This window comes from Lathamus discolor, chromosome 4 (assembly GCF_037157495.1).
Source record: "Lathamus discolor isolate bLatDis1 chromosome 4, bLatDis1.hap1, whole genome shotgun sequence".
In the NCBI taxonomy this organism is placed as follows: domain Eukaryota; kingdom Metazoa; phylum Chordata; class Aves; order Psittaciformes; family Psittacidae; genus Lathamus; species Lathamus discolor.
Genome location: NC_088887.1, coordinates 42,145,015 through 42,170,914, shown reverse-complemented (window position 1 = coordinate 42,170,914; position 25,900 = coordinate 42,145,015). Strand labels below are relative to the sequence as shown.

General features: G+C 38.9%; 1 protein-coding gene across 1 annotated transcript; it reads right to left on the bottom strand.

The window, feature by feature from the left end:
* Positions 1–2,864: 2,864 nt before the first annotated feature.
* NR0B1 (nuclear receptor subfamily 0 group B member 1) lies at positions 2,865–5,300 on the bottom strand. Its single transcript, XM_065675721.1, has 2 exons — positions 4,502–5,300; positions 2,865–3,207 (listed from the first exon to the last, which is right to left on the bottom strand). The coding sequence occupies exons 1-2, from the start codon at positions 5,097–5,099 to the stop codon at positions 2,963–2,965; spliced, it is 843 nt and encodes a 280-aa protein (XP_065531793.1). The 5' UTR covers positions 5,100–5,300; the 3' UTR covers positions 2,865–2,962.
* Between the last annotated feature and the right edge of the window lie 20,600 nt (positions 5,301–25,900).

Sequence of the window (25,900 nt, the reverse complement as noted above, 5' to 3'; positions counted from 1 at the left end):
GCTTGCTCTTCATGTGCTCATAGCTGCCACTTGCCCCTTCTTCAGCAGTGGCACAAGTGGAGGAGAGAACAGAACCAGTCCCAACAGGTTGGTGAGGATGCCTGGGTCCTCCTCTGTGGCAGCTTCTGGGCTAGGTTCTTCCCTGCTCTGCAGTGTTTCCTGGACTTGACACAGAGTCCTTCCACAAGGAACCTTTTGCTCAAGCTCTGACCTGTCTCTTTCCAGCTGCTTCCAGTCAGCTCTTAGCACATTGTCCCCACACTAAAACCAGACCCTTCCCCACTGTTCTAGAACCATACCAGTCTCTTCTCTCCCATTCCTGCTTGGTTCTCCTCATCTTCAGCTTGGCTCCTGCTACAAGCCTTTTTTTAGTTTCTTGTTTTGTCATTCTTGTTCATCTGACCTATGAAGAGATACTTCTTTTTGCCAGTTCTCTGCAGAAAGCCTTGATAAATTAGTTTTTCCTTTCAGATTTCCTACTTATTGTTTCCAGGTGCTTCCATTTGACTAGACAACAGCGACATGACTAACAGTATTGCTGGTCCACGAGAAATGGGTTATAGTGAGTTCAAGGTGGATTTGTTGTGCACGGAAGCAATATTTTTCATGACAACTTCAGAAAATTGAGCAGAATACAGAATTTGTTCAGATTACAAATCTGGAGATGTGAGCAGATCCACCTGAGTGATGAAAGCGTTTGTATTTTAGTGGCACAATAGATCCAAACAGTCTCAAGGTGACTGTTCAGCTGAAAATCCTTGCCTGTGACCATGGTTCGGCTATTACAGCTAATTGTTAGGAGTGCTGCCAACAAATCTCTTCTGCCACCCAGCAGAAAAGTCTGAACAGTAGTGTGTGTACTAACAAATTCTCAGTGGTGATGAAGTTGTTTTAGTCTGAGGCTGTTGAATTTTTTTAGTTGTTACCAAGATTCATCATACATCACTAACCACCACTTAAATGTTTTATCAGCATGCTTTATGCTTTTGTGAAAAGAGATTTTGTCAGGCATCCTCGAAAGATAACTGTTATAAGATCATATGCTGTTGACAGTGAAGGAGGGAAACATATACCCATATTTATGTTACAGAGATCTTAGATAAGCTCAGAAGCTATTGAAAACTCAGAACATTTATACATACACAGGATACATTATCTGTATATATATGTTTATATATGCGTGTGTATGTTTATATTTGCCATATGTTTTGTACATGCGTATGAAAACATCAATGTAACATAGACTAAGACTGCTCTATTATGATCCGAGTGGGTCTGAAGCATGAACTGGTAGTGAAGAGAACTTAGATGCTTTGTGTTCTTTGGAATTTTTGGGGAGCTCCTCAGAGAATGCAACCTTACCCAGTTATATGAGCACCAGAAGAGTGTGCATTTAGGCCGCAACATTACTTTTATAAGATGGGAGGTGCATTTCTTGCTTTGTTTCTTTTGCTCTGTGATGGTATCCCAGTCCGTGATGAGATACTTATTGACACAGCAATACAAACCTCAGTGATAGTGCTCATGGATGAACTTGTTCCCCTAGAAATTTTGGCTACCATTTTCTGTAACTTATATCTGGGTAGGCACAAGACAGCAACAGTCCCCCCAGCCCCCTAGCTGAATGTAGGATGTGTGATTATCCTCTGCACAAGATGGCAACAAAAGAAAGATCTTCAAACTTGTTCCTCAATCCCTGACACATCTCTTATTAAGGAGAGTAACTGCTTCAACTTTACAGTGTTTTAAAAATCACTCTTACTGATAGTGGTTAATATATATGTAAATGATACATAGAATTACCAATACCTGTTTCTTTGGGAACACTTTCACACTTCTTTCTCCTTTCTTTAACAATATTCCCCAGGGAAAAGGAGAGAAAATTGCATGCAGATAAAGGAAAACCATGAAAAAAGTACCCTTTCAGTAACTGATTTTCCCTTTCTGATTTTATGCTTAAGAGTTTTTTCAACAAAAACACAACTGCTTGGGAGAAAAGATCAAGCCCAAGACAAAAGCAAATAAATGTAGAAGCTCAATGCTTAAACACGTTCATGCTAGCTGAACAAATTCTGATGGATGTGCCAGTGGTATACTATGTCTCAGCAGTAATTTTGTATTTCCATTGGAAAAAATAGTCTGAAGAACCTGGCTATGGAAATCCCAGCTAGGAATTACCAAGGTGAAAAGCAAAGTGTGGAGTCCACATCAGTAGTTCTCCTGACCCTATTCAGCATTTGCTGTTCAGATATTTTTAGAGGTGTTTTTTTTATTCTGTCGGGGAATAGAGTTACTTTGTTCTCCTCAAGCCCAACAACGTGTTGAATGGAATGTTTTCCTGTAAGTATCAGAGTTGACCAAGCTACTTTAAGCCTCGAAATATTCCTAACACATCTTCCCCATATGGAAGAAAACCTTAAGGGAATAGTTTCTTTAATATTCTTCAAATACTTCACCTCTGTTGAAGTCAGTAGAAGCAGTTCATTGACTGCAGAAAGCCTTTGATAGAGCCAGTATTTGAACTAGGAATAGAACGGTGGCTCTTCTAATGTTACTGAAGTACGCAAAGTAAACGGCTTTTTCATTGCCCCTTTCTGTATGTCAACTACATTTAAAATGTAAACCTAAACTGCTGCTTACTTTTAAAAAGCAGGGATTACTCACCTTGAAAGTACAATATAGTAACTGTGACCTTTATTCAGAGACATGGTACAAGAAGAGCCAGTCGACTTTGGATGTGAACATTCTCCACAAATTTAAAGCATGTTTTGATGACTGTGCTCTTATTCCAAAACCACTGTGTTCAATAAAAATTAATTTCAGAACTTGAAGAATATTTTATTATGGAATACAAAAATACTATCTATGTAAAAACAATAAGTTAGTTTATTTACAGTAGTTTACACTATTCTGCTCTAGGGCTTCCTTCGCAATGGACTTATTTTCATTATTTTACAGGTCCTTATAATTTTGCACAAAGCATTTCCAAAAGCATGTCATCCATGTTCACTGCCCCAATGATGGGCCTAAAGAATAATTCAGCAATCACATTAGCATTAATAGATCTCAGCAAAGATAGAACAACGTTCAGCTTGGCAAATCTGGCTTCATCACCTCTGTGAATGAGTCTGACATGTTCATTTAGAGCTTGTTGTGCTTCTCTCTGCAGTCCTTCAATGTACTGTGTACACTGCAGTCCAGGTAGATCTGAAAATAAGAATAAATTATTTCATTTACATAGGTTTTGTTTGTAAAACAATATTATTTTTACTGAAAAACTACTAACAGCTTACAGATTGAATTTATCACTCAAGGACTGAAGCAAATGTTGTTGCTAGAGGACTTCTTGTAGGCAGAATCAACATGTCAAATTTCATAGGGCAGTTTAGAATCTTAGGTAGGTGTTCCAGACACTCAATACTGTTCTTCACTGCACAAACTTGAAATATGTTTGCATACATTCCCTTAAGTGTTGAATAAATTAACTGATAAAGAAAAAGCTTTAATTGCAGAATGCTCTCCAAAACACCTTTATAGTGCCAAATGCAATCTGTAAACAGTGGGGAAGGCAATAAAAATAACTCATTAACATGTTCACTTCAACAAAGTGCATTATTCACATGTAAGCATCTTCTGACAACTGTTTCTGAATATCTCCAGGTTACAAGTGGCAAGAAGCATTAACTCCAACGCATGGCAGTTTCCTGGTGAACCGCGGTAAAGATACTGAAGGACGGGGACTGCAGAATCTCCCCTTTCAACCTAACAGTTTCACAGTGGGGGTGCAGGAAGAGCCCCGTCCCACCCTTACACCGTAAGGGGACTTGGGGAGTGCCACATCCAGCCCGTCAGCTATCTTTTAGGTAAGGCACGACATGGCAGTCAATCACTCGTTAGAACTCCATTTACGGAAGTCTCCACAAAGAGAGATGGGGGGTTGGGGGAGGAACCCCACATCATAAATACTACACACAAAGCCGAAGCAGCACTTTGTTCCTGGAGGCCCCGGGACTTTTGCTTTCTGCCGGGGGAGCCCGCTCGACCCTGGGGGCCGGTGACCAGCTTCAGCCGCCGCCCCTAAGGAGACCCCTCCAGGCTCCCGTCTCCGAAACAACCCGGGAAGCGCTGCTGGCTACTAACTTTCCCCAGGCGACTGCCGCGGGTTTGTTTAGTTCGCCGAAAGACTCTGCGGAAGGCGCCAGCCCCTGGGACACCCCATCCAGCAGCAGCCGGACCCCCTCCACCCTGTAACGGCAGGCGGCGAGGCCGTGGACGGCTCCCTGCCCGCCAGCCGGGGCCCTGACATAGAACAGTGGGTGAAACCTTGCTCCGCCAATCCCTCCCACGCCAACCTCTTTCCCAATGAGGAAGAGCCCCAGGTCCCCCCCGCTACGCTGGGGACAGAGATGGCTTCTCCCCATCATCCCGCTCCCCGCTACCCCCATGGGTCCCTGAGGGAGAGAGACCCCCCGCCGCCCCACCACAGCGGCTGGTCACTCACCCGGGTTGAAAAGCACCGTCCCCTTGAGGTAAGCGTACTCTTTGGTGCTGATATCCAGGCTCCAGCACTTGGCCAGGAAGCCTTTGATAGCCTGAATCTCGCTGGTCGAGGGCAGGTGCACGCTGTGGTGCGGTCGGCCCGGTGCCGGTCCCCGCGGCGGGGACTGCTCGCCCTGCCGCCGGGTGGTGAGGATCCTGTGCAGCATGCTGGGCTCCGCGCTCTCCACCGTCTCCAAGTGCACCCGGTCCTGCGCCAGCCCCAGGAGCAGCAGCGGAGCCCAGCAGCTGCGGACCAGCAGGAGCTGCTCCTCCAGGGGCAGCTCCTGGAAGCAGGGCACGTTCTGGACGAAGCGCAGCGTCTTCACCAGCACTGCCGAGGCCGCCTTGCAGGCTACCTGCGGGCTCCTCAGGGCCACCCGCCGCCGCGACCCGCACGGGCAGCTGCGGGACGCCTGCCCCTGCCCTCGCCTCGGCCTCGGCCCCGGCCCCGGCCATGGCAGCGGTGCCGCCCGCTCCTCGCTCCTGAGGATGTTGTAGAGGATGCTGCTGTGCCGCCGGCTGTCCGCGCAGCAGCGGCAGCAGCGCTCCACGCACGCCATAGCACCCGAGGGTGCGGCGCCGGCAGGACTGAGCGGAGCTGAGGTGCGGGGAGGCTCAGCGGGGTCGTCCCCGCTGCCTCGGCCAGCCGGGATGCGTGCACTGCTCGTCCTCTGCCGGGCTCGTAACTTATTTATAGCCGCCGGCTGTGTGTGTGTGTGTGTGCGTGCGTGTGCAGCCGCAGGCGTATACCGGCGGTTCAGAGGGGCAGACACTTCACCGGCTGGAAAAGAGAGAGGGGGATAGAATGAAAGAAAACCCTCCTCCTCCTCCTTTGCCGAGACAGCGATACCTAGAGGGAGCCGGCGAGCCGGCCGCTCCTGCCGGCACCCCCGGCCCGGTTTAGATTATGCCGGGTGCCTTGGAGCAGGGCTGGGCAGGACGACGAAGGCAGCTCAGGTCGCCGTCTGAGCAAGCTGCCGCCGACCCCGAGACCCCCGCGGGTTCTCGTCGCAAAATCGCGACTGGCCCCGCTGCTCTCCCAACGTGTAGCCGAGCAGCCTGGGGCAGGAGGAAGAAGAGGTGTACTGGGGTGAGGGCAGAATTGGTCTGAATAATAACATCCAAGCAGGAGGGGAAATAAAGAGATGCCACTAATGATACCAAGGGCGTTTGGTATACCTGTCCTAAGGAGTGGTGCCACATGTGCCTGAGTAACGCCTTAGTGCTACTGTTTGGGGAAGTAGGAACAGGCATGTTTTTGCTCAGATTAGGAACATAGAATCATAGAATAGTTAGGGTTGGAAAGGACCTTAAGATCATCTAGTTACAATCCCCTGCCATGGGCAGGGACATCTCACACTAAACCATCCCACCCAAGGCTTCATCCAACCTGGCCTTCAACACCGCCAGAGATGGAGTATTCACAACTTCCCTGGGAAGCCCATTCCAGTGCCTCACCACCCTAACAGTAAAGAACTTCTTCCTTATAGCCAATCTAAACTTCCCCTATTTAAGTTTTAACCCATTACCCCTTGTCCTGTCACTACAGTCCCTGACAAAGAGTCCCTCCTCAGCATCCTTACAGGCCCCATTCAGATACTGGAAGGCTGCTGTGAGGTCTCCATGCAGCCTTCTGTTCTCCAAAAAAATTAGGGTGGCTCTGTGAGGTTGGGTGCAATCTCCCTCCATGAGGGTGCCCTTGGGCTGACACTCCCACAGCATCCATGTGAATTCCCTGTGAAACCATCCACCATGAACAATCCCCTTCTTCTGCTTTACAGTGAGAGGCCCATCTGTCTGATCATATGTTGTTCCATCCATCAGTTTAAGACATCCCCATCTTCCTCTCAGGCTCCACTTGGCCTGATGTGGATCTTTCCTCCTAGACTTAGATACTCATTTTTCTGAGAACCATTTTCTTCAAGTGGTATATGGCCTCTTAAGCAAGGATCTGGCAGGCCTTGATGTTTACACAGGAAGGATAGGGGAATAGTGGTTGTCCAAATGTGATTTTACCCTTAAATGAAAAAGAAATTAGCACCTTTAGTTTCTCAGTAGTACGAGTGGGTGCAGCAAAGAGGAGTACTTAATCACTACAGAAAGTAAAGAGTTACTTCTGGCTGCTGCATATAAGCTGAAACTAAAACATGTTTCATGTGATCTGGAAGAACCTTGGCCCAGATTTAGAAAAAGTAGCCAGTTGCAGGCAACCTTCTGTACCTGCTCCATCAGTATCTTCTACCAAGGAACACCTGAACACCTGAACTACCCCTGGAAAGCTGCATTTTCTTTCAATAAAAGTATGCATGTTTTTTAAACAGATATCATTGAGTGCTTTGGATTTTTTAGAAACAAAATAACTTTAAGATGGATCTGTACAGTCTATTTGCCATGTGAGTCAGCCTTACCCCGTGAGCTTACGTAGGTAGAGTCATATAGTCATTTCTGTCTAAGCATTTCTTCAGGATTGGGCTCCAAAGGTATGTTCTTTACAAATAGCACAACAGGCACTTTTATATAAACCTATATAAGCACCTGTGTGTTATCTGCCTCAAGTAAACCTTGTTTTTCAAATGCAGGTTGTCCAAAATCTAGATTATTATACCCATGAAATGCATTTTTCTCCACAGACCTAAATGCGATAAAGCCCTTTACTGGTTTTGCAGTAGTAGCGAACTGTTACATTTTATCACTGAAGTAATGTCTGTAGTTTGCAGACAGGTCAGTTTTGTCCTTGGAGTAGGAAATAATGCCATTTCACCCAAGATCCTTTTAAGGAAAAAAAAAAAAAAAAAACCAAAACCAACTTAGAATTTCAAAAGAAATAATATAAAACATTATCAATCTTTTCATTTGAATAGTAATGGTAATGGGAAAACACTAATTCATTTGTCTAAAACATATCCTTGACATTCTAGATTTTTCCTGTTAGTAGTGTTTTCTTAACCTGTTTGTATTTTAGAGGGTGTCATTTTAGTCCTTTTCCTTATTCTTAGTTTAGAAGTGGTTTGGTTGGGTTTGGGTTGGGTTGTTGGGTGGGTTTTTTTTTTTTTTTTTTGAGAGGAGAGAGAGTCTGCTGACTTCAGCTGTAAATCTTGCCAAGTTTTAGAAAATGATCATCCCTAAGCTTTAGTTGGCTTCAGTAGCACTTCTCCCATGAGGTACATATTACTAGACTGACTGTGGAATCCGACTGTGGTTTTTGTGATCTTGTAACTTGGAAGGTATCTATGAGAAAGCATGGTGGGCTTGAGGCTCAGATCACTGCCTTTGCAGTTTCAATTTTGCACTCTGGCTGTGGGAATCTTCTGCTTCTTATGGGATGCTGCTTACAGAGGGCCATGAACTCTCAGGCACTAAGATTTTTATGCCATGTCTGCAATAAAATTTTTTCTCTTAGCGATGTTGGTTGCAGGTGTTTAATTTTTCAAAGCATTTCTTTCAACCAAACCTCAAATGTCAATACAGTTCTACTCTTATATAATGATTTTGCTGACACAGTTCATTTTCTAAACCAACGGGTACAAGAAGTCTTTGTCTTTGATAACTATGTCAAAATGTGTATCCCATATTTAAACTGAAGCTTAATCTACTATGCAGTGCCAGAAACTACATTACTGTAATTACCTTCTCGCATAAGTGCATGTAAGTACTCTTTTATTTCTTTCTAACTCTAATGTATCCTAATGTATAGGATATTTTGTTCAGGGTAGATCATCTCTTCCCCAGCTAAAATATTGAGAATGTCCCAGAAATATTTATTACTGGTTTTCACATTGACATTTAACAATTTGAATGATCTTTATTTTCAAGTCTAACTTCTGCCTGTCCATAGCATTCAAGCTAAATTAAAGGCAATAAAGCTTCCTATTCAAACCCAAAAAAAAAACAAAATCCCTCACAGACAATTAATTGCATTTTGATGGAAAATGCACTGAAAACACTTATAGCAAAAAGTGGATGTGTCTGGTTTCTGCTGAAAGATCTGATACTCATATAATACTAAGCTCCTTGCGGTACAGTCACAAATAGTGACGTGCTTCCAGACAAAGGATTGCTTGTTTATGGCTTTTTTCTTTTTTTTTCTAACTGAGACAAAAGCCTTAGATATGAAGGTGATACAGTGTAGTCTTGGCAGCCTTGTGCTTTCGTGTTGCTCGTCAGTGTCTCTGTATTCATCTGGTAGCACATTTGGTTCTTGGCCAGAGGGCAAGACTTCAGTTTCAGAACAAGACCAAACAAGCATTTGTTTTTATGTTGTCAGTGCTTTAAGTGCACCAGTAGCTTGGGAGAGACCTTTTCTTCCAGTGGAGAACTGGATCCTGATATCCTCTAAATACCTGCTACCTTTTCCAGTATACATGCTGAAAAATAAAATTTGATCTTAAGATCAGATGTAAAACTGAGGCTCGATCTGGTGATTAGCACAAATGAAGTTAAAAAAACAAAAAAGAGTTGAATGTGGAATATTGTTATAAGATTATGGTTGGCAAAATGTCATTTGTAAAAGAGAAATACTCAGTTAAAACAAGGCTTTGGAATTTAAGTATATTGCTGTTTTACATGCTTTTCCCATTGTAGCTGTCCATTTGTTAGATTGACCACTGGTCATAGTTTACCTATTTTACTGAGGTGTTTACCTATTTTACTGAGGTGTTTACCTAAAAGTAAGTGGGGATTAAGGGAAAAGTATCATCATGAGTAGTGCTCTATAAGCTGTACTACAGATTCCTGTTGGCACTGTTGCCTCCTTCCTTGATGGGCAATGGTTTCCTTAGGAGGAGCATACTGAGAGCCTGTTGATGCTGCCTGAGCCAAAGACAGTTGGTGGGTACCAAGTCAGGAGATGCTGACCTGAATTTACAGAGCTTTTGCAACTGCCCCAAGGCTGCAATTTGGCTGTGTTACTGTATTGCCTAGCAGTATGAGGTTTTCCTGGGTAAAGATGAGCTTATGGTGACATTTGTGTGAAGTTAGCTAGAGTATATAAAAAAAAGAGTTTACTACAGATTTAGATCTTTCTGCCAGCTGTGTGAAAGTAGGTGATATCTAATCTGTTATAAACTGCAGCAGTGCAAAATCAGCCCTCTAACAAACCCACACCTGCAAAGGGGGTTTTCTTTTTGTTTGGGATTTTTGGTTAGTTAGTTGGGTTTGGATCTTTTTTGTGGGGAGTTGGGGTTGGGTTATTTTGTCAGATCAGTACTTTGCATCATGGCATTTTTGTTACAAAAGTAGGAATCCTGAATTTACATTTACTGTTATTGGACTGTGGACTCACTGTCATATTTCTACTTGCAGATAGCCACTTTAAGGAGGCCTTTACATATCCCATAGTAAATCACCTTTTTTTCTCATACCCATGTGCTAATTCACCTTAGCTAATGCAGCTAGGCTTCAGGGGAGGCAAAATTAGGGGAAGAGAAGCAACACTGTAAATATTTTACAACATTAAAAAAGATTAATTGAGCTCTGCAAAGAACCATGGGTCCCAACAATGTAAAACTGTACAGTTAGCTATGCTGCTGGTGGTTGGCCATTTCAGCGTTTAGATGTAAGTAATTTATTTTTTGTCTAAAGTGAGTTAATACAGCTCCCACACATCTGCCAGTGTGCATACTTAAAGGTGCCGTCCCATAAGACTGGATGAGCTAACCTAGTAGTTCACTGGAGATGGAAGAGGTGACTCCCACAGACATGCTTGCTGGCGCTACTTTCCTTGTGCCAGCTCTGGCACTCACCTGACTCTTTGGTGAGCCAAACCCTTTCACTGAAGTGGCAGCATTTTATTGACAGTCATTACAAGAAAGGTAGCAGAGAAATGAGATACCTTGAATTGGGCTCTCCTTGCTTTATTTTTTCTAGTGATGCTTTTGAAGTTTCTGCCCAACTGGCAAGTTGTATCACTCATGATGTGACATAACACGGCCTGGGTGAATCAGGAAAGAATAACGCATCTGCCAGTTTACTAAACTGAACTCGTTCACTTAGGGATTAGACAAGTGCCAGAGAAAGTGGAAAGGAGTGGCCTCACCTCAATTCCAAGAGTGGGAGCAGAAAGGGGAAAGAACAGGACCACTGCTGCTAGCCATTATTCCACTCAGCCACCATGTAGGCTTGCTCCATCAGGAAGGTAAAACCCTAAAGCTTGAGAGCAGAAAACTTAGGGGTAGGAGAGAGGGCTTGTAGAAAACTCTGGTTTAAAAATAATCTTTTAAAGATCATCTGAAATTGTTCTGTGATCTTTCTAATGACACTTGGATAAGGGAATTCTGTTATAAAATATTAATGTAGAAATAATTTCCAAATAATGAGCTTATTAAATTTATTTATATTGAAGAATACACTGCTGATAGAGAATAACATGAATAATGGCAAAAGGCTGGCAACTTAAGCTGTAATAGACTGTTCAAGGTTGTAGCATGAAGAATAAAATGTGTTCTAGTAATACAGTGGAATAGGATCCTATGTATCCAATACACCGGTTTTTAAGCTGATTTTCTGAGACTGACAAGTTCACAAATACATTTGTGAGTAATATCACAGGATATACTACTAATAAAAAAATTATATACGGTCTTGTAAGTTAGCATCAGTTAGCATTTTATCTGAAAAAAAAATCAATGTGACGGCTTTTAAAATACGTACATCTTTCCATAAGTTTTAATTCATACATATTTTATGCAAGTTGGATATTTAAAAATATTGTCCTTCTGGTGATATCACTTCTCATTAGCTTGAGTTCATGTTAGGTATTAGAGAATGTATTAATTTCCTTTGTACTGTTCTTCATGCATGAGTTTGAAAGATTCATAAATGATTTATAGGTGTACCCAAAAAATCTAAAATCCGTATCTCAAATATTTATGATCTTCAAATAACTTCTGCAGTTCTTTGGCTACATTCTTTGCTTCAATCACAATCCACCAGTTTTCTGTAACTATACACGTTCTGTATCTAACAGGAATGTAATTTGGCATTCTGTTCTGATGGCAGATGAGATAGACTGCATCTTCAATTTTATTAAAATAACCAGGTTAGCTTACCCTCCTTAAAGAAAGGATTTTGCTAACCTAGATAATTTCAACAGAGCTGTATTAGGGAGTGACCTGTCAGTTATACTGGTATATCTAGTGTTCCTGCAGCCATTGATAGCCGAAAGTACAGTGAGAAGTGCTAACATCTTAATGCTTCAGCTGCAGCCAGACAACATCCTTGGCTGGTCTGAGATTCAGAGAATTTAAGGCTGGCTGGAACCAACAGCTCCCTTTGTTGGATGTCCTAAAAGCATTGTTAAACACCAAGCTTTTGCTGCTCAAAAGGCAAGTTCTGCTCATCTCTATGCCTCTGCCGAAAACCATTCAACCTCAGTTTTGAAACTCAGTCCAGGAGATAAAAGCCCACCATTCTGTTAGCTGTTTATCTTACTATGTAAAATTAACATTGCTGTTACTTTCCAGAGTCAGTTTATAATTTCTAGGGTACCAATATACTGTTCCTTATTAATTTGAGAACGTAGGAATTATCCCTATCAATAGTAACTTTTCTTTTTTTTTTTTTTAGAAAAAAGTAAACAGTATTTACAATAAGGTAGCAAGTAATTTGCTAGAGAAGAGTGGAATAAAATTTATTTAGGGTCCTCGTAATTGAAAAGCTTCATGTAATGCATTGTGCTAGAAAAATGCACACAGTTTTATGAAAAAGAAAAAAAAAGAAGAAAAAATTGAGAGCATTTGAATCTTTTGACGCTTCACATGTTTGCAGTCTTGAGTGCTTAGGCTTGCTTTTTTCAGGGTCACTTTCTGAAACCTTTAAATACTGGGATAGTATCACTGAAATAAATAACGGAAATTTCTCTGATAACCCCCCACACACACAAATCAAGGATTGTGCGCTATTTCAGAGTTAATTGTTCAATAAGGGTGTAATAGACAATCAATTTAACAATGTTTAGATTGTTCTGCAATGAATACTAATCAAGCAACAAAGGAACGTCATTTAGAACTAGAAATTAGTATGTTTCCATGAAAGCATGCCATTTATATTTTGTTATATTTTGGATCATGCGTGTGATCTGTGATTTTTTTTGGTATTTGCTTAGAAGCAACGATGAAAAAGAGCCTACAGCATTGATGCATATATACCTTTTTAATTTCATTTTGGTTCAGGAAAAGGAAATAAAAATTAAAGTGTTCTTATGGTTTGATAATCTTTACTATTATTTGCACTCTTTTTATGTTTGGTGAATAGGTTTTGTGGCTTTTTCAGTGACAAGGAGAAGGTAGAGACACTGAATGCTGAACTAAAAGAAGAGGAAATCTGTTTATCTTTACTGAATTATCTGCTGAGGGGTTGGTTTTTTTTTCTGGATATTCAGGGACATTCAAAGCATTGAAGAGAACAGTTTTTTTGAGCAAAAAAAAATGTTAGTCACCTATATCCATACTAGCAGCTTTAGTTCAGAGGAGCAAAATAGAGTGAAACGTTGCTGGGTGTGAGGCATCCATGATAGAGGAGAAATATGTGAATGAGTGAAAGAATATGTCTCTACAATAAGAATAGTAGTGAATGGAACAGAGCAGCCATAAGATGTACATGTGACATAGAAAATGAAGTGGGCCTGTTGAGGAAAACTTTAGCTTAGAAAACTGGATGTGGAAAATTTTGAAGTTATAAGGAACAGAGAAAGAAAAAGAAAAAAGAACTGGAAATACACTAGTTTGCAAGAGGACAGAGACCTTTTGAGGACAGAGACCTTTTGAGAACAGAGACCTTTATGGACAGACAGAATGAAGATATTTGGTCCATAGAAATAGGAAAGAATGGTAAAATATATTCTTCATTTTGGGAACTTGCTGTTAGGGGATTGGTTAATTTGGGTTTGGAAACAGGATAGGAAGTTGGATTTAGAGAAGGAAATATCTTTTTCTCCTTCTAACCTTTGGAAACTATATTTCATGTAGCGCTCTCTAGTGAAATTTCACAAGAACGTGACTATTTCTCTATTTCACTAATTTTGCTGTTGTCTCAAGGCATGTCTTTCAAGGTTTTGGCTTTGAAGACGTTGCCTTAGAAAGGAAGATTGAGAATTCCTTTTTTCATACAGTCATAGAATCACAGAATAGTTAGGGTTGGAAAGGACCTCAAGATCATCTAGTTCCACCCTCCCTGCCATGGGTAGGGACACCTCACACTAAACCATCCCACCCAAGGCTTCGTCCAGCCTGGCCTTGAACACTGCCAGGGATGGAGCATTCACAACCTCCCTGGGCAACCCATTCCAGTGCCTCACCACCCTCACAGTAAAGAACTTCTTCCTTATATCCAATCTAAACTTCCCCTGTTTAAGTTTGAACCCATTACCCCTTGTTCTGTCACTACAGTCGCTAATGAATAGTCCATCCCCATTTCACTTTCATCTTTTATTTCGTTTATCAGTATGTACTGTGCAGAGTATCCACGTCAGAAATAGAACCCCCAGCCACTCCCAAAATTAAATGTCATTGTTGCCACTTAATTATCTCTTTTTTGTATCCAGAAACATACTAATTTTAAATTTTTCCCTCTTTTCAAGGTCAGGTTTTCTCCATACACCTGTAAGACAGTAAATGACATCATTACCTCGGATTTTTAATCTCAGAATTTCAGTGGCATGGTCTGAGAAAGAGACCTTAATACCTAAAACTTTTAGGAATGACATGAGGGATAGTTTGGAGTAAACCAGCCACATTTACATATGACTTCTTACTTTTAATTAGACATGTTCTGTCCTTACAATAGCTGTCCCCACATAGAAAACTTAATCTCATATTTTGTATCTTCTTTTTACTTCTAAAGCAGACCTGTGTGCTTTTCTTTGCTAAACTTGACAATCAGTCCTTTACACACACAAATCCCAGAGGTTCTCTGGAGACTTCCTTTTCTTCTCTACAGTCTTCTTCCCTTCCATGTCCAAATGCCATATCAGTTCAGTTCTTATGAAAGTTTCTATGCCATATCTAGACTGAATCTCTGCGAGTCTTTCCTGGTAAGCAAAGAGCAGTTTGTTTGGAAGCAAGTTAGACTATAATTAAAAATGTGAAAAGAGAGAGAAAAATTACATTACTATAACAGAAACTTTGTGAATGGGTTTTTTTCAGCGTCTTGCTTACCAAGGATATGAAGAATCTGATTCCCTGCTGTGGTAGATGTTGAACTCCACCTTGATTCATGGCATTCTTCTCTGATCACTGGAATTACACAAGTGGTAGCTCTCATATAAAATTGCAATGCCTTGGACTGTTCAAAGTATGTCCTCTAAGGCTTTATCCATCCCACAAAGTTAAACAAGTGTAATTTTATTAAATCTATAAGGAGTAGCAATGTTGTGATGGAAATGACAGTCACCATTCAAGTCCTCCAGGCTGTGAGTTATATCACCTATGGCTATATTAAAGCTACAGTGGTTTCACATCTTCATTTTGATGAGCAGAAGACAACCGCTAATAATTTTGATTTGTTCCAAGTAATAACTACAACTCCTTGATGTTATGAATCAACATAAAAAGGAAATCCCCTGTGTTTCAGGCATATGGTGTCTGTGCTGTACTGTAAGACTGTAATTTGGGAAGGATGATACACTACTGAAAGAAAATTCACACAGTTTTTGCAAAACATTTAAAAGCTGAGGTGATGTTGCTTAAACAACATCATTTCATGTCTCTGTTGCTGACACAGCTCATGTTGAAACAGCTTTATTAAAGTCATTGCAGGGTCAATGGAAAATCTCTGTGCATATCTGAAGTATTTTGAATGATTTATGTGAGTGCATGGATATTCATTATGATGATACTCTTTCATGTTTCCATTGACAGGCAGAACAATGTCACCGGTAATGCTGCAAATAAATTATATCATTGTAAAGCTGGACCTTAAATGCAACAAAATTAAATTTAAGATAACTTTTGGAGTATGACAATTAAGGAAAGTTAAAGGACACATTTCAAGTAGCTCTTGTCACCCTAGATTACCCTGTTCTGGGTAAGTGTTAACATGCAGTAGGCTTTGTGACGCAGAAACAGATATATCATCTGTAATCTGTGCTATGAGTGCAAGGGAAAGAATGACATGAGAGAGCCTATTCTACATTCTCTCACCTTGTCTGGTTTATAGGTACTCTGTATCAACACACTGTTTTCAGCGCCACACGTCTAAGAGTACTGCAGTTTTCTGTATTAGCTGTTTGCTAATTCTCTTCAGATTCTCTTCAGTAAGGATTCATGTGTAAGTACTCATCATTATCCTCAGCAATTCTGCAATTGGCCCCAGTGTGTTCATGGATTTCCTGATGCAGTCTGCTTTTATATTGTCATTTATGTAGGACGATGATAAGTAAAGACTGAGATAAGAGTGCCATTGTGCTTAGGAACTCTGTGTCTAATCGTAAGAGACTGAGAGCGGTTTGGAACAAGGACTATCATAACTGACTGAAGAGGTTCAAAGCCAGAAACAGGTAGCAAAGTGGTGAAATTATTTGGCTAGAAGTTATTTAGCAAAACCAGAATTGGGAAGCAAATCTACCAGTGGAATTATGGCTTTGTTTAAACCAATAGCAAATTTTCCCCTAGATGCAATGAGGCTAAGATTCATCCCACATAATTATGACTTCCCAGCTTTATTCCCCATTCCACACCAGACCTAGCATACACCTTAATTTTAAAATATCACAGGCAATATTCAATACAGTATGTTCATTTTGCTGAACATGCAAAAAGCAAATTGGAAACTTGGTTCTCTCATCATCAGCTGAAAGACAGGTCAGCCAATTTCCTCATCAATGAAGCATTAACAAGTGTGAGCAGGATTCACAAAAGTCTGAATCATGCTGGTTATTAAATATTCTGTATCACAGTGCCACTTTCAGAGAAATAGTGTAAGTTAAAACCCATGGAGTAGTCAGCATTTCTAGTACCAATATTTGAAATATTAGCTTATTTGCCTACTGCTGATGATGTGCCAAAGCCTTTTCCACTCAGTAAATACTCTAGTACAGTTTAAATCCTGCAAAACTTACCCTTCCACTTTCCTTAATCTACTTCATTTCCTTCTATGGTGTTTTCATGCAGGTGTTAGTTCTCTAAAACTTTTCATAATGATCTAAATCCATCAGAGTGGTATTTTAGTTCTTCATGTTGAATTGTTCAAGTTAAATGAAAATAAACAAGAAGTTCAAGTGGAAGAGACAGCTAAAACTCCAGTATTCCAATGCAGAAACCTGGCATCATGCTGAAATTAAGCATATGCTTAATATCCTCAATGACGCTATCTGGAAAAAAAAAACAACATTGTGAGACTCCTATTTAAAACGCACAATTTGCATGCTATTATCCTAGCCGTGACTACTAAAAAAGAGTGAAAACTACAGTGTTCTAATTCAGTGTTACCTAGTGGGTTAATGAAGAAGGAGAGACTTTATTTTCCCAATTTAAAACTGTACCTACATAATGACTTTGTTGCACATAGTGTATCTACTATCAGAGCATCTAACTCTGCTCAGCCCAGAGATTTTGGTCAGTGAAACAACACAGCCTAGCAGTCCCATAGTGAACTGATGAAAACAAGTATAAAAATAATGAAACTTGGAGTTATGTATAGGGAAAACATTGCTCTCTGCTTTAGCAACTTTACATTTCTTTAGCTTCCTTGTTACAGACCAAGAGCCATGCCGAAGGGAAGGAAACAAGATGGGTGGAATAGATAGGCAGAGTAAAATTAGTAGAGTTGAAGTATGTCTGCAGTTTCCCAGTATATAACACCATTTGCTGAATATCAGAAGATTAATTTGGTGCTGAACTGCATGGGAGAAAAAGGTATGAGATTTTGCTTTAATTTTCTTTTTAACAAATAGAAAATGTATGTGATTTTTTATTTCCATTAAATTCACCCTTAAATGACTGATTCTGACTGAAATATTTTGTTGACTGTTTTCAGTAAACTGGTACAGTTATGCTCAACTTTAAATAGCTCTCTTACCTCTCTGGTCATATGGTCTTATGCACTTAGCCGTTTTTTGAAGTGCTGAGAATCATGCTTAACTCAGGGTAATGAAGAAAATCTAGTTCAAAAGCATACCAGCTTTTTTGCTCACTTATGCCAAGAGAGAAGAAGCAGTTTCCATAAATTTCCTATTTATATGCCATGGATGATATTAATTGCCTTAGATATATATATATTCATATATGTATTATTGCCTTAGAAATATGTATTCATACATAATCACCATATGGATGTACTTTATTGATTCTGAAACAATGCAAGTGTTTCTGAAACAGATCATGACAGGATTAATGAATTGAAATGTTCACAATTTGATAACTACTGAAAAGTTGATTGCATTCTTAAAACACTCCAATCAATTAGAGCGAAGATCACAGAGCAATACAGATTTATTTGATTCATTGTCAGATTTAGAAATTTTCATAGAACCTTCTTTGCATCTTTGGTTGTCATTTTTGTTTAGATCATACAAAGGTGTCACAAGAATACAAATACAGTTTCCAGTAGTTAAAGGAGTAGTGTTTTTGAAAATGAATAGGTAAACAGTTTGAACCTTTAGCTCAGTGTTCAATTTACCAGTCTGGAGATACTCTAAATCTTTTGGTTAAAAAAAAAAAAAAAAAAAAGAACACTGAATCAAATCCACCGATTTGGAAATAAACTGGGGAAAAGAAAAAGAAAAATAAACAAACACAAACCAAACAAACAAAAGAAAACTTACCCACACCACAATAAACCTAAACCAAACAAACAAAACAGAGGGAAAAAAACCCAAACACAAAACAAAACAACCAAAATCCCCAGAAAATAGGTTATTTTAGGAAGTGAAGAAAAAAACTATCAGGATAACAAAGAGTGACTGAAAAACAATTAATGATCTGCAGTGTGATTCAGACAAATAGTTGTATCAGAAAGCTGTTCTGAGAGGTTGTAAACACTTCGATTTACCCTTTAGCTCATTTTGTTTTGACTGAGAACCATCCATCGTCCCTCCATCCATCCATGCATCCTCTCATTTATACCTCCATCCATCCAGCCTTCAATAACTTATAGTTTCTTCCATGGCTAATTATTTTTATATCTTTGAATTAGTTTCTGTTTAATCCTCCAGGAGGATGGTGAGGTTTTTATTCATTTATTTAGAGTCTGTAGAGTACAAAGAAATCATAGGTGAGACAAGTCCTAAGAACTGCCAATGATCAGGAGGAGTAGAACCCTCACCACTTTTCATATGAATTGCATCTTACCTTTCTTGGGTTAAGTTAATCCCTAGTTTTCCTTTTCATATCCTGTCTTTTATCACAGTTGTTAACTGCATTACTTAGGGCCTAAACCTGTGGAAAGTTCTGTCAGTGCTTAATTTTAGGAATATGATTATTTTCCATGAATTCAGGTAATATGGTCTGAGCATAGTATTTGTAAGCTTTGAATACAGGAGGACATGCCTTTGTGGCTATTAATTAAATTAAATTAAACCTTTCTCTCTCAGTTCACCTCTTTATCATAGCCTTGAAATTTAGACCTGCAATACCTAAATTAAAAGCAAATTATTCCAACAGATTTTGATGTTTGGATTCATTTATTCCTAATTTCCTGTTTGCACTTCTGCTATCAGCCATTTTCACCAATGAAAAAAAAAAGAAAATATGCCTGTCTTATTGGACTCTTTATGCCCTGGCTTCATTCACTGGGAACAGGTGGCAATGGTACAAAGCGGATCTTGGAGAGAAAGAACCTTAACTGAAAGAATGCAGAATAATCCTTCTGCGTAGCTTGCATATTCAATACAAGACTGAACAATTTTGTTACTTAGAATTCAGACTTATAGAAACACAACTATATGTTGTGTATGAAAAAATCGAAGATCACTAATAGATATTCTATAGACATAATCAATTTTGCTCTCTTTCTCCCCCCTCCCCATTATACTTCTGTGTCATCAGGCTGTGTCCAGCCAGGCCTAACTCAACCTAACTCAAAACCCTTTGAATTACCACAGGACTAAGAAAGTTTTTTTACTCCTTCAAAAAAATTTCATCAGTAAACAAAAACGCCTGAGTCATTTTTCAGTTAGTACACAGTGATATGTTCCTGTCATTACTGGATAAAGAGAAATGCAGGCTATGTCATGCATCACTGTTGAAGTGGGACTGCACTGTGTATTATTACCTGCTGTCTCAAATAACTTGGTGTTGTCATAGGTAGAGAAACTGAATATCCACATTATTTCAGCAAGGCTTCTAGTGCCCATTTTCCACTGATGACTTCTTTTTTAATTGTTATTATGCTCTAAGTAACAAGAAGGAGAAGTCTTTTCTCCAGAAAATGTGTGAGATGAAACAGTGCAGATGCTGTTTGACTGTGCCATTTTAAAATAAACAGGAGACAATTTTTCCTGATGTACAACAGCTGACTGATGTCAGTTCTATTTGTTATCATTACTATTAGAAGAATGATCTATTAGGGCTTTTATTTCTCCCAGAGAAGCTCAAGTTAAAGCTCCAAGGACATTTTCAAACAGACTGTAATAGTTCAGACATTCTTATCAGCAGCACATTATGAAACTGTGCTGGTTTTCTCTTACTTTTCGTACAAGCCTATGAGCCTTTTCTCATACATCAGCAAAGGACGGGCAAATTCTAAGCATGTATGTGCAAAAACAACAGTACCAAACTACATGGTGCTAGCATATAGACAGCTGTAGGTGACTTTTCACCTTTATCCTCAGTACAGGATAATATGCCTCTTCAAATACAATGGGCAACTTGTGGTCTTAGTAACAAGGCTAGTAATATTTAGGAAAAATAATATTCAGCATAGCCAGTAGAGACGAAATATAATCTGTCTCTCCTTACTCAAACCAACATACGCTGGAATTCTACCACCTCTGCTTTTCTATCAGGTTTTGTTTGGGTTTTGTTGGGTTTTTGTTGTTGGTTTGGTTTTGGGGTGTTTTGTTTGGTTGGTTTTCTATTTGTTGCTGTTTGGGTTTGGGTTTGGTTGTTTGGTTTTTTTTCCTACTGTAAATCAGAGCCTCATTTTGCTAATTAATTGTAATTCCTTATTTACTTTTTGTACATTAGGCACAGATAAAGTCTGTCCTTGTCATAACTGTTTATAATAAATTACAGAAAGAAAAATAGGTAGGTGTAGTTTACCTACTGTTCCAAACAAATCAATAACAAAATTAAGGAAACAGTAGATTTTCATATTTCTCAGTACATAAACCCTCCAGATACTCACAAAGCCTGTTTCAGAGTAGATCATTAAAAATATTAAGTATGCCAAATCCTGCACTTCTAAGACTACATTGATCTTTTGGCTTTGGAAAATAATATCAGACAGTTTAAACTGCATCTGCTGTAAAATGGCATTAAAATCAAATTTATTCACCAGCTCAGGAAACAGAATTTAAACAATAAAATAGGCAAGTGAGCTCTTATTACATTAGAGCCACTTCTTCAATTTTATCTCCATCCATACTACATGAACTGTGTGCAGAATCATTATATGTTTACTTCTTAGCTTGTACAGATCCTTGTTGAATGACTTGAATGTCTATTGCACCACATCAGTTCTTCTTATGACACAGTTCTTTGAGTGAATTTCTGATTTCTGCTTACTTGAAATTCACCTTTTTGTATATCCACTTTTGTGATGACCAATGGACAATGGAAGTACAAAAGTTTTTGAGAACTGCACCACAGATCATAAAGACAGGGAAGGTGAAGGGAAACACGTTATAGCTGTAAATTACCTCAACAAGATAATGCTTCAGCACATTGACAGTTATATTTTTGGACTGCAGTTTATGGTACATAGTTGTCAGTCTAAAGGTTTCAAGTGTACCACACAGACACATACTGTCATATGCAATTATACTGTGATACGCTGTGAAGATAAAAGACCAAAGTTTCAGAGATTTAAAGCACACAATAGACTGATATGTTTGCTTTATGGAAAAGCAATCACTCAAAGCAGAGCCATTTTAAATTTTAAATGTGATACTGATAATTTGTAATATGTTATAAATTTGTGATAATTCACAGAATTGTTAAAGTGTAGGCTGCTGTCCAGAGGAGTCTATAGCATCTGTTACTAGTGTCCCAGGCTACTCTGAGCTTCATTAACATTAATGGAGCCTGCTTGAAAGTTCTGCAGAACAGTTCCTAAATTCCTATGACTTTCATTAGCTACATCATCATAACATATATGGACAGCAGAGATTGATAATATTGTGATTTGCCATTTTCCTTGTAATGCAGCAATGAAAAAGGCATCTTGTATACACTTCTTTAATTGTTCGGTTTCCATGATGTCCTTGACTTAGTGATTCTATTTAGAGGTTTTTTAATATCTTTTTCTGAGATTTACAATGTTATGGTCAGCTCAGAAACATGAGAAGAGCAGCTCTGCTTCCATCTGACTGTCTATGCTTTGACTCTATAGCAAACGAAAATGAAAAACAATGTTTACAACTTTGTACACCTAAGTAAGGAGATTTTGTCTAAAGTTTATTTATTTAATGTTCCATCTATGATCTTTAAAAACTGGATGTACATTATTCAGAAAGCAAGGAACAGTGACAAACCAAGTGTTCTTTTCACTAGAAACACTCTTCTGAAATTATTTCATAATAGCAAAATCTGAAAAAAGAAAAGTCAGTTTAACAAAAGTGTCGGCAGTGGTTCGAAGAAATTAAAAAAAATTACAAAAATATAGTCATAAATAAAACTTGTCTGTGGCGCTTTCCTAACAGTACCTTTACTTATATGTTTATCACCTGTTTCATTTTTCTGCTTGCCATTAGATGCTGTATTTTTCCCCACGTTAATAGTTATCCAGATAATCACCATCTTAAAGCATAAAGAAGTTTTCTCTATTTTCATTTCTAAAGTTTTTCTTCATACATAGAAAATAAAAATACGGATAGAGTTATAACTGTTACCTTGATTGTAAATGTCCATATAGCTAGCTTAATTATATGAATTTAGCACTATGAATCTAGATCTAAAACATTCTACTGTAGTGTAGGAATCAGACCTTTGTGTTATTATGTGTTTTAAGATCAATGGAAGATGTGACATTACAGAGCTCATGTTAGAATTGCTATGAATTTAAAGAAATAGAGGAAATGCTGCTCTATTTCCATATAAGCACTTCATTTAAAAGTATCATCTGGAACACAACAAAACCAGATAATTCTCCTTATGAATTAAATATTAACTTTGATTAACCTTGCATTGCTATACCACTTAATCCTTGGTATTGATCTACTTCTTAATTATCTGAAAAAGTTATTGTGTAAAGACTTATTTATGCCCTTGTTTGGAAAAAAAAATATACTGTTGTGAGCTGTAATTAAAACAACTCGTAGTTACTAAAAGTTTTAGCTTCTACTGTATTAACTCCTTACAAGCCTGAGAAGAGCCTTGCAAGCTTCGCCGTATTTTAAGCCAATATGAAGTTTAAATTAAGGGCATATTCAATATAAACATAATGATAGAATTAGATGGGATGTTGGCAGAGTACTGGTGTAGGACAGTGGAATTCTCTGTTCCATTTCCCAGCTTGGACAGCAGATACTGTGACTGACCTTGGATAAAATCTGTCTCAGACTTCAATTTCCTGTCTGTGAAAGGGGACTAATATCTTCCTACCACATAGGCATCTTTTGAAAATAATGTCTTTCATGACAGTGAGACAGTTACGCAGTTAAGTTTATACAGATACTTGATAGTTTCACAAGCTGCAGTGCTACGTGGTGACACAGGTTATGAATAGTGGGCCTATTAAGGAGCTATTCTACCTACTAGAATTGGTTACTCCTGTGGAGCATCTCAGAGTATGGCTAAATTCCAGCTTTATAATTTTATTTTTTTATTTTCTGTATCCACTGACTCTAGCAGTTTCTGTTCCATGTTTTTCAATTGTATTTCAATTTACTCTCCCTGTTGATTTTTCTTTTTAAGTCTACAATCAAGACTAATTCTGACTGACAAATAAACCTCAACAATCAATGGAAGAAGGCTCAGAGGAGATGGACAAGGAGATGTGCCTATGAATCTCAGGGAATAATGCAGATTGTGACTGACCACAGCTGTTGCAAAGAAGCTGACTTAGCACCAAGGGGACCAGGGGGTGGTCTCTGCTTTAGGTAAACAGCTATCAACAGTTGAGTGGATCAGTTAGTGGTGTAAATGTTTCTCCCTGAGTTCATTAAAAAACTGTGACTGTCTCCCTGAATTAGCTAGACCAGCATGGAGAGGAGTGAATGACTGGCTCAGGCCAACAGCAAGTACAAAACCTGAACTAACAAAAGAATTTTGAAGAGAGTAGTGGGTTTGAGCTGGCTTCAATTGATGTATACTTCCCTGGTGACTGGGGTTACCAGTGTCATGATGGTGAGCATATTATAGAGACCAGTAACAGGAATCACATTGGTGCTGAAATATGTATTGCAATTGCTGTATATGCATTTTGCTAAGTGTAACTTACATTTGTATTGTGAAATGCAATATGCTTTGTATCACACTGCTAAATCAGAAATCTCATATAACATAATCTTTAAATAAGTAAATTTAATATTAAACATTACATCCTCCATGTGGAATATGTAAAAAAACCTGGTCAGAAAGTATTGGGCTTTGACAGTAATCCACACTGAGCTTCTGAAATATGTAAAAGACAGTGATGGCTAATGCAAGTGATTAAAAATAATATTTGGAGTAGGTACTCTTCTTCCTTTTAATAGTCATCACTCAACAATTTTGACCCCTGAATGTGATGCCGTTTTAACCTGAAGGATTTCTCTTTTGTTTTCAGAGCAGTTCTCTAAGCATTCCAAGGTTTTTTAGCTGCTATGTAGAGCCCATTTTATGGCAGCCCTGTTTGTTTTTCCTCATGTTTCAGGTGGTCAGCATCTTGTAAAACAACAGCTGCAAGACGATGAGAGTTGCTATTGTCAGCAATAAGAAAGTTGTGATGGTATGTAAAATATAAATGGTAGTACTGATGCAGGCTTCAGCTAGTACCACACCATCTTAAACAGGCATTCCATACAAAGACCATTTACAAAAATGAATTATACCTAAATATTACCACACTGTAGAATTAGATGGTACATCAAAAGTTTATTTATTTTCAGGCTGCTACTAGCTTCTAATCACCAAAATAATCCCGTAGAAGATTTTTTATTAATGTATTTTTCTTGTCCTGTCTGTAAGCCACAGTCCTCTTTCACCAATAGTTTGGCAAAAGATGTCATGGGTCACTGTGATATACATGGTTTGTATTGATCATGAGCTGCCAGTAGGACATAGAAAGAGATTGGACTGAAATATTTTAAATAGTTATGTTAAGAATTTCTAATATTTAATATTTGTGTACTATGACTAGGTGGAATTTATGGGTATTTTCCCGTTAGACTGTGTGTTTATAACGAGAAAACCATTCAGAAGACTTTGAAGGAAGCACAGTTCAAGGTGAAAGTCTGCTATAAGGAAAGATGACATTCAAAATAAGTGCACTCAACAGCTCAATTCTATGGGCATTTAATCACAGCTGCAGAGCTGAGTACTAACCTTAATCCAATAGTGTCTTTAGCTCCTAATAGTGCTTTCAAAATTGCATACCTGTCAGAGAATACAAGATCTACTACTGCTTTAATAGCCCTAGGCATTCCCTAAATTCTTGCCATCAGTCTCATAATTCACACCTTTTGACTCTCACAAAAACATATTAAAAGACGGCAGTATTTGCACAGCAAACTGTGCTGTGGCAGTGTGAAAAATATCAGTTTCATAAAAATGGTATAGATCTAAGTAAAAAAAAAAAAAAAGAAGAAAAATAAAGGAAGAAATAAAAAAAGATTAGCAGGGAATACCAGGCTTTGAACAAAATACAAAGCAGTGGAAACAGTAGAGTGAATAAGATTTTACTGAAAATCAAGATGGATTCTGCCTGAATCCACCTTCGTTTCAGAATTTACTTTGGAAGGTCAACAGAACTGGACAAAATTCGAATCTGGGGTTCCAACTGCTTCCCAAAATAAAGTTAAGCTTCTCAATGTGAGATAGCCTACACAGCACAATTTAACACAGGCAGAGCTAATCTGGGCACTGACTTGATTTTCTTTGATAGCACTATACAGAGCAATGCAATTGTACTGGTATGGCTCAGCCAATCAGCAGATTGGAAAGGCAGATTATCAAAACTATTACCAATTTCACCATATAAGGTAGTTCACTTAGAACTATTTTGGGTATATTTGTACATAGCACTTCATTCTCTTGTGCTTTAGGATTTCTGAAAAGTTTGACCACAT

Excerpts from the sequence above, each read along its gene's own strand:
- NR0B1 (XM_065675721.1), bottom strand. The coding sequence starts at position 5,099 with ATGGCGTGCGTGGAGCGCTGCTGCCGCTGCTGCGCGGACAGCCGGCGG. Across the intron at positions 3,208-4,501 it reads GACGGTGCTTTTCAACCCGG|ATCTACCTGGACTGCAGTGT; the intron begins GTGAGTGACCAG and ends TCTTATTTTCAG.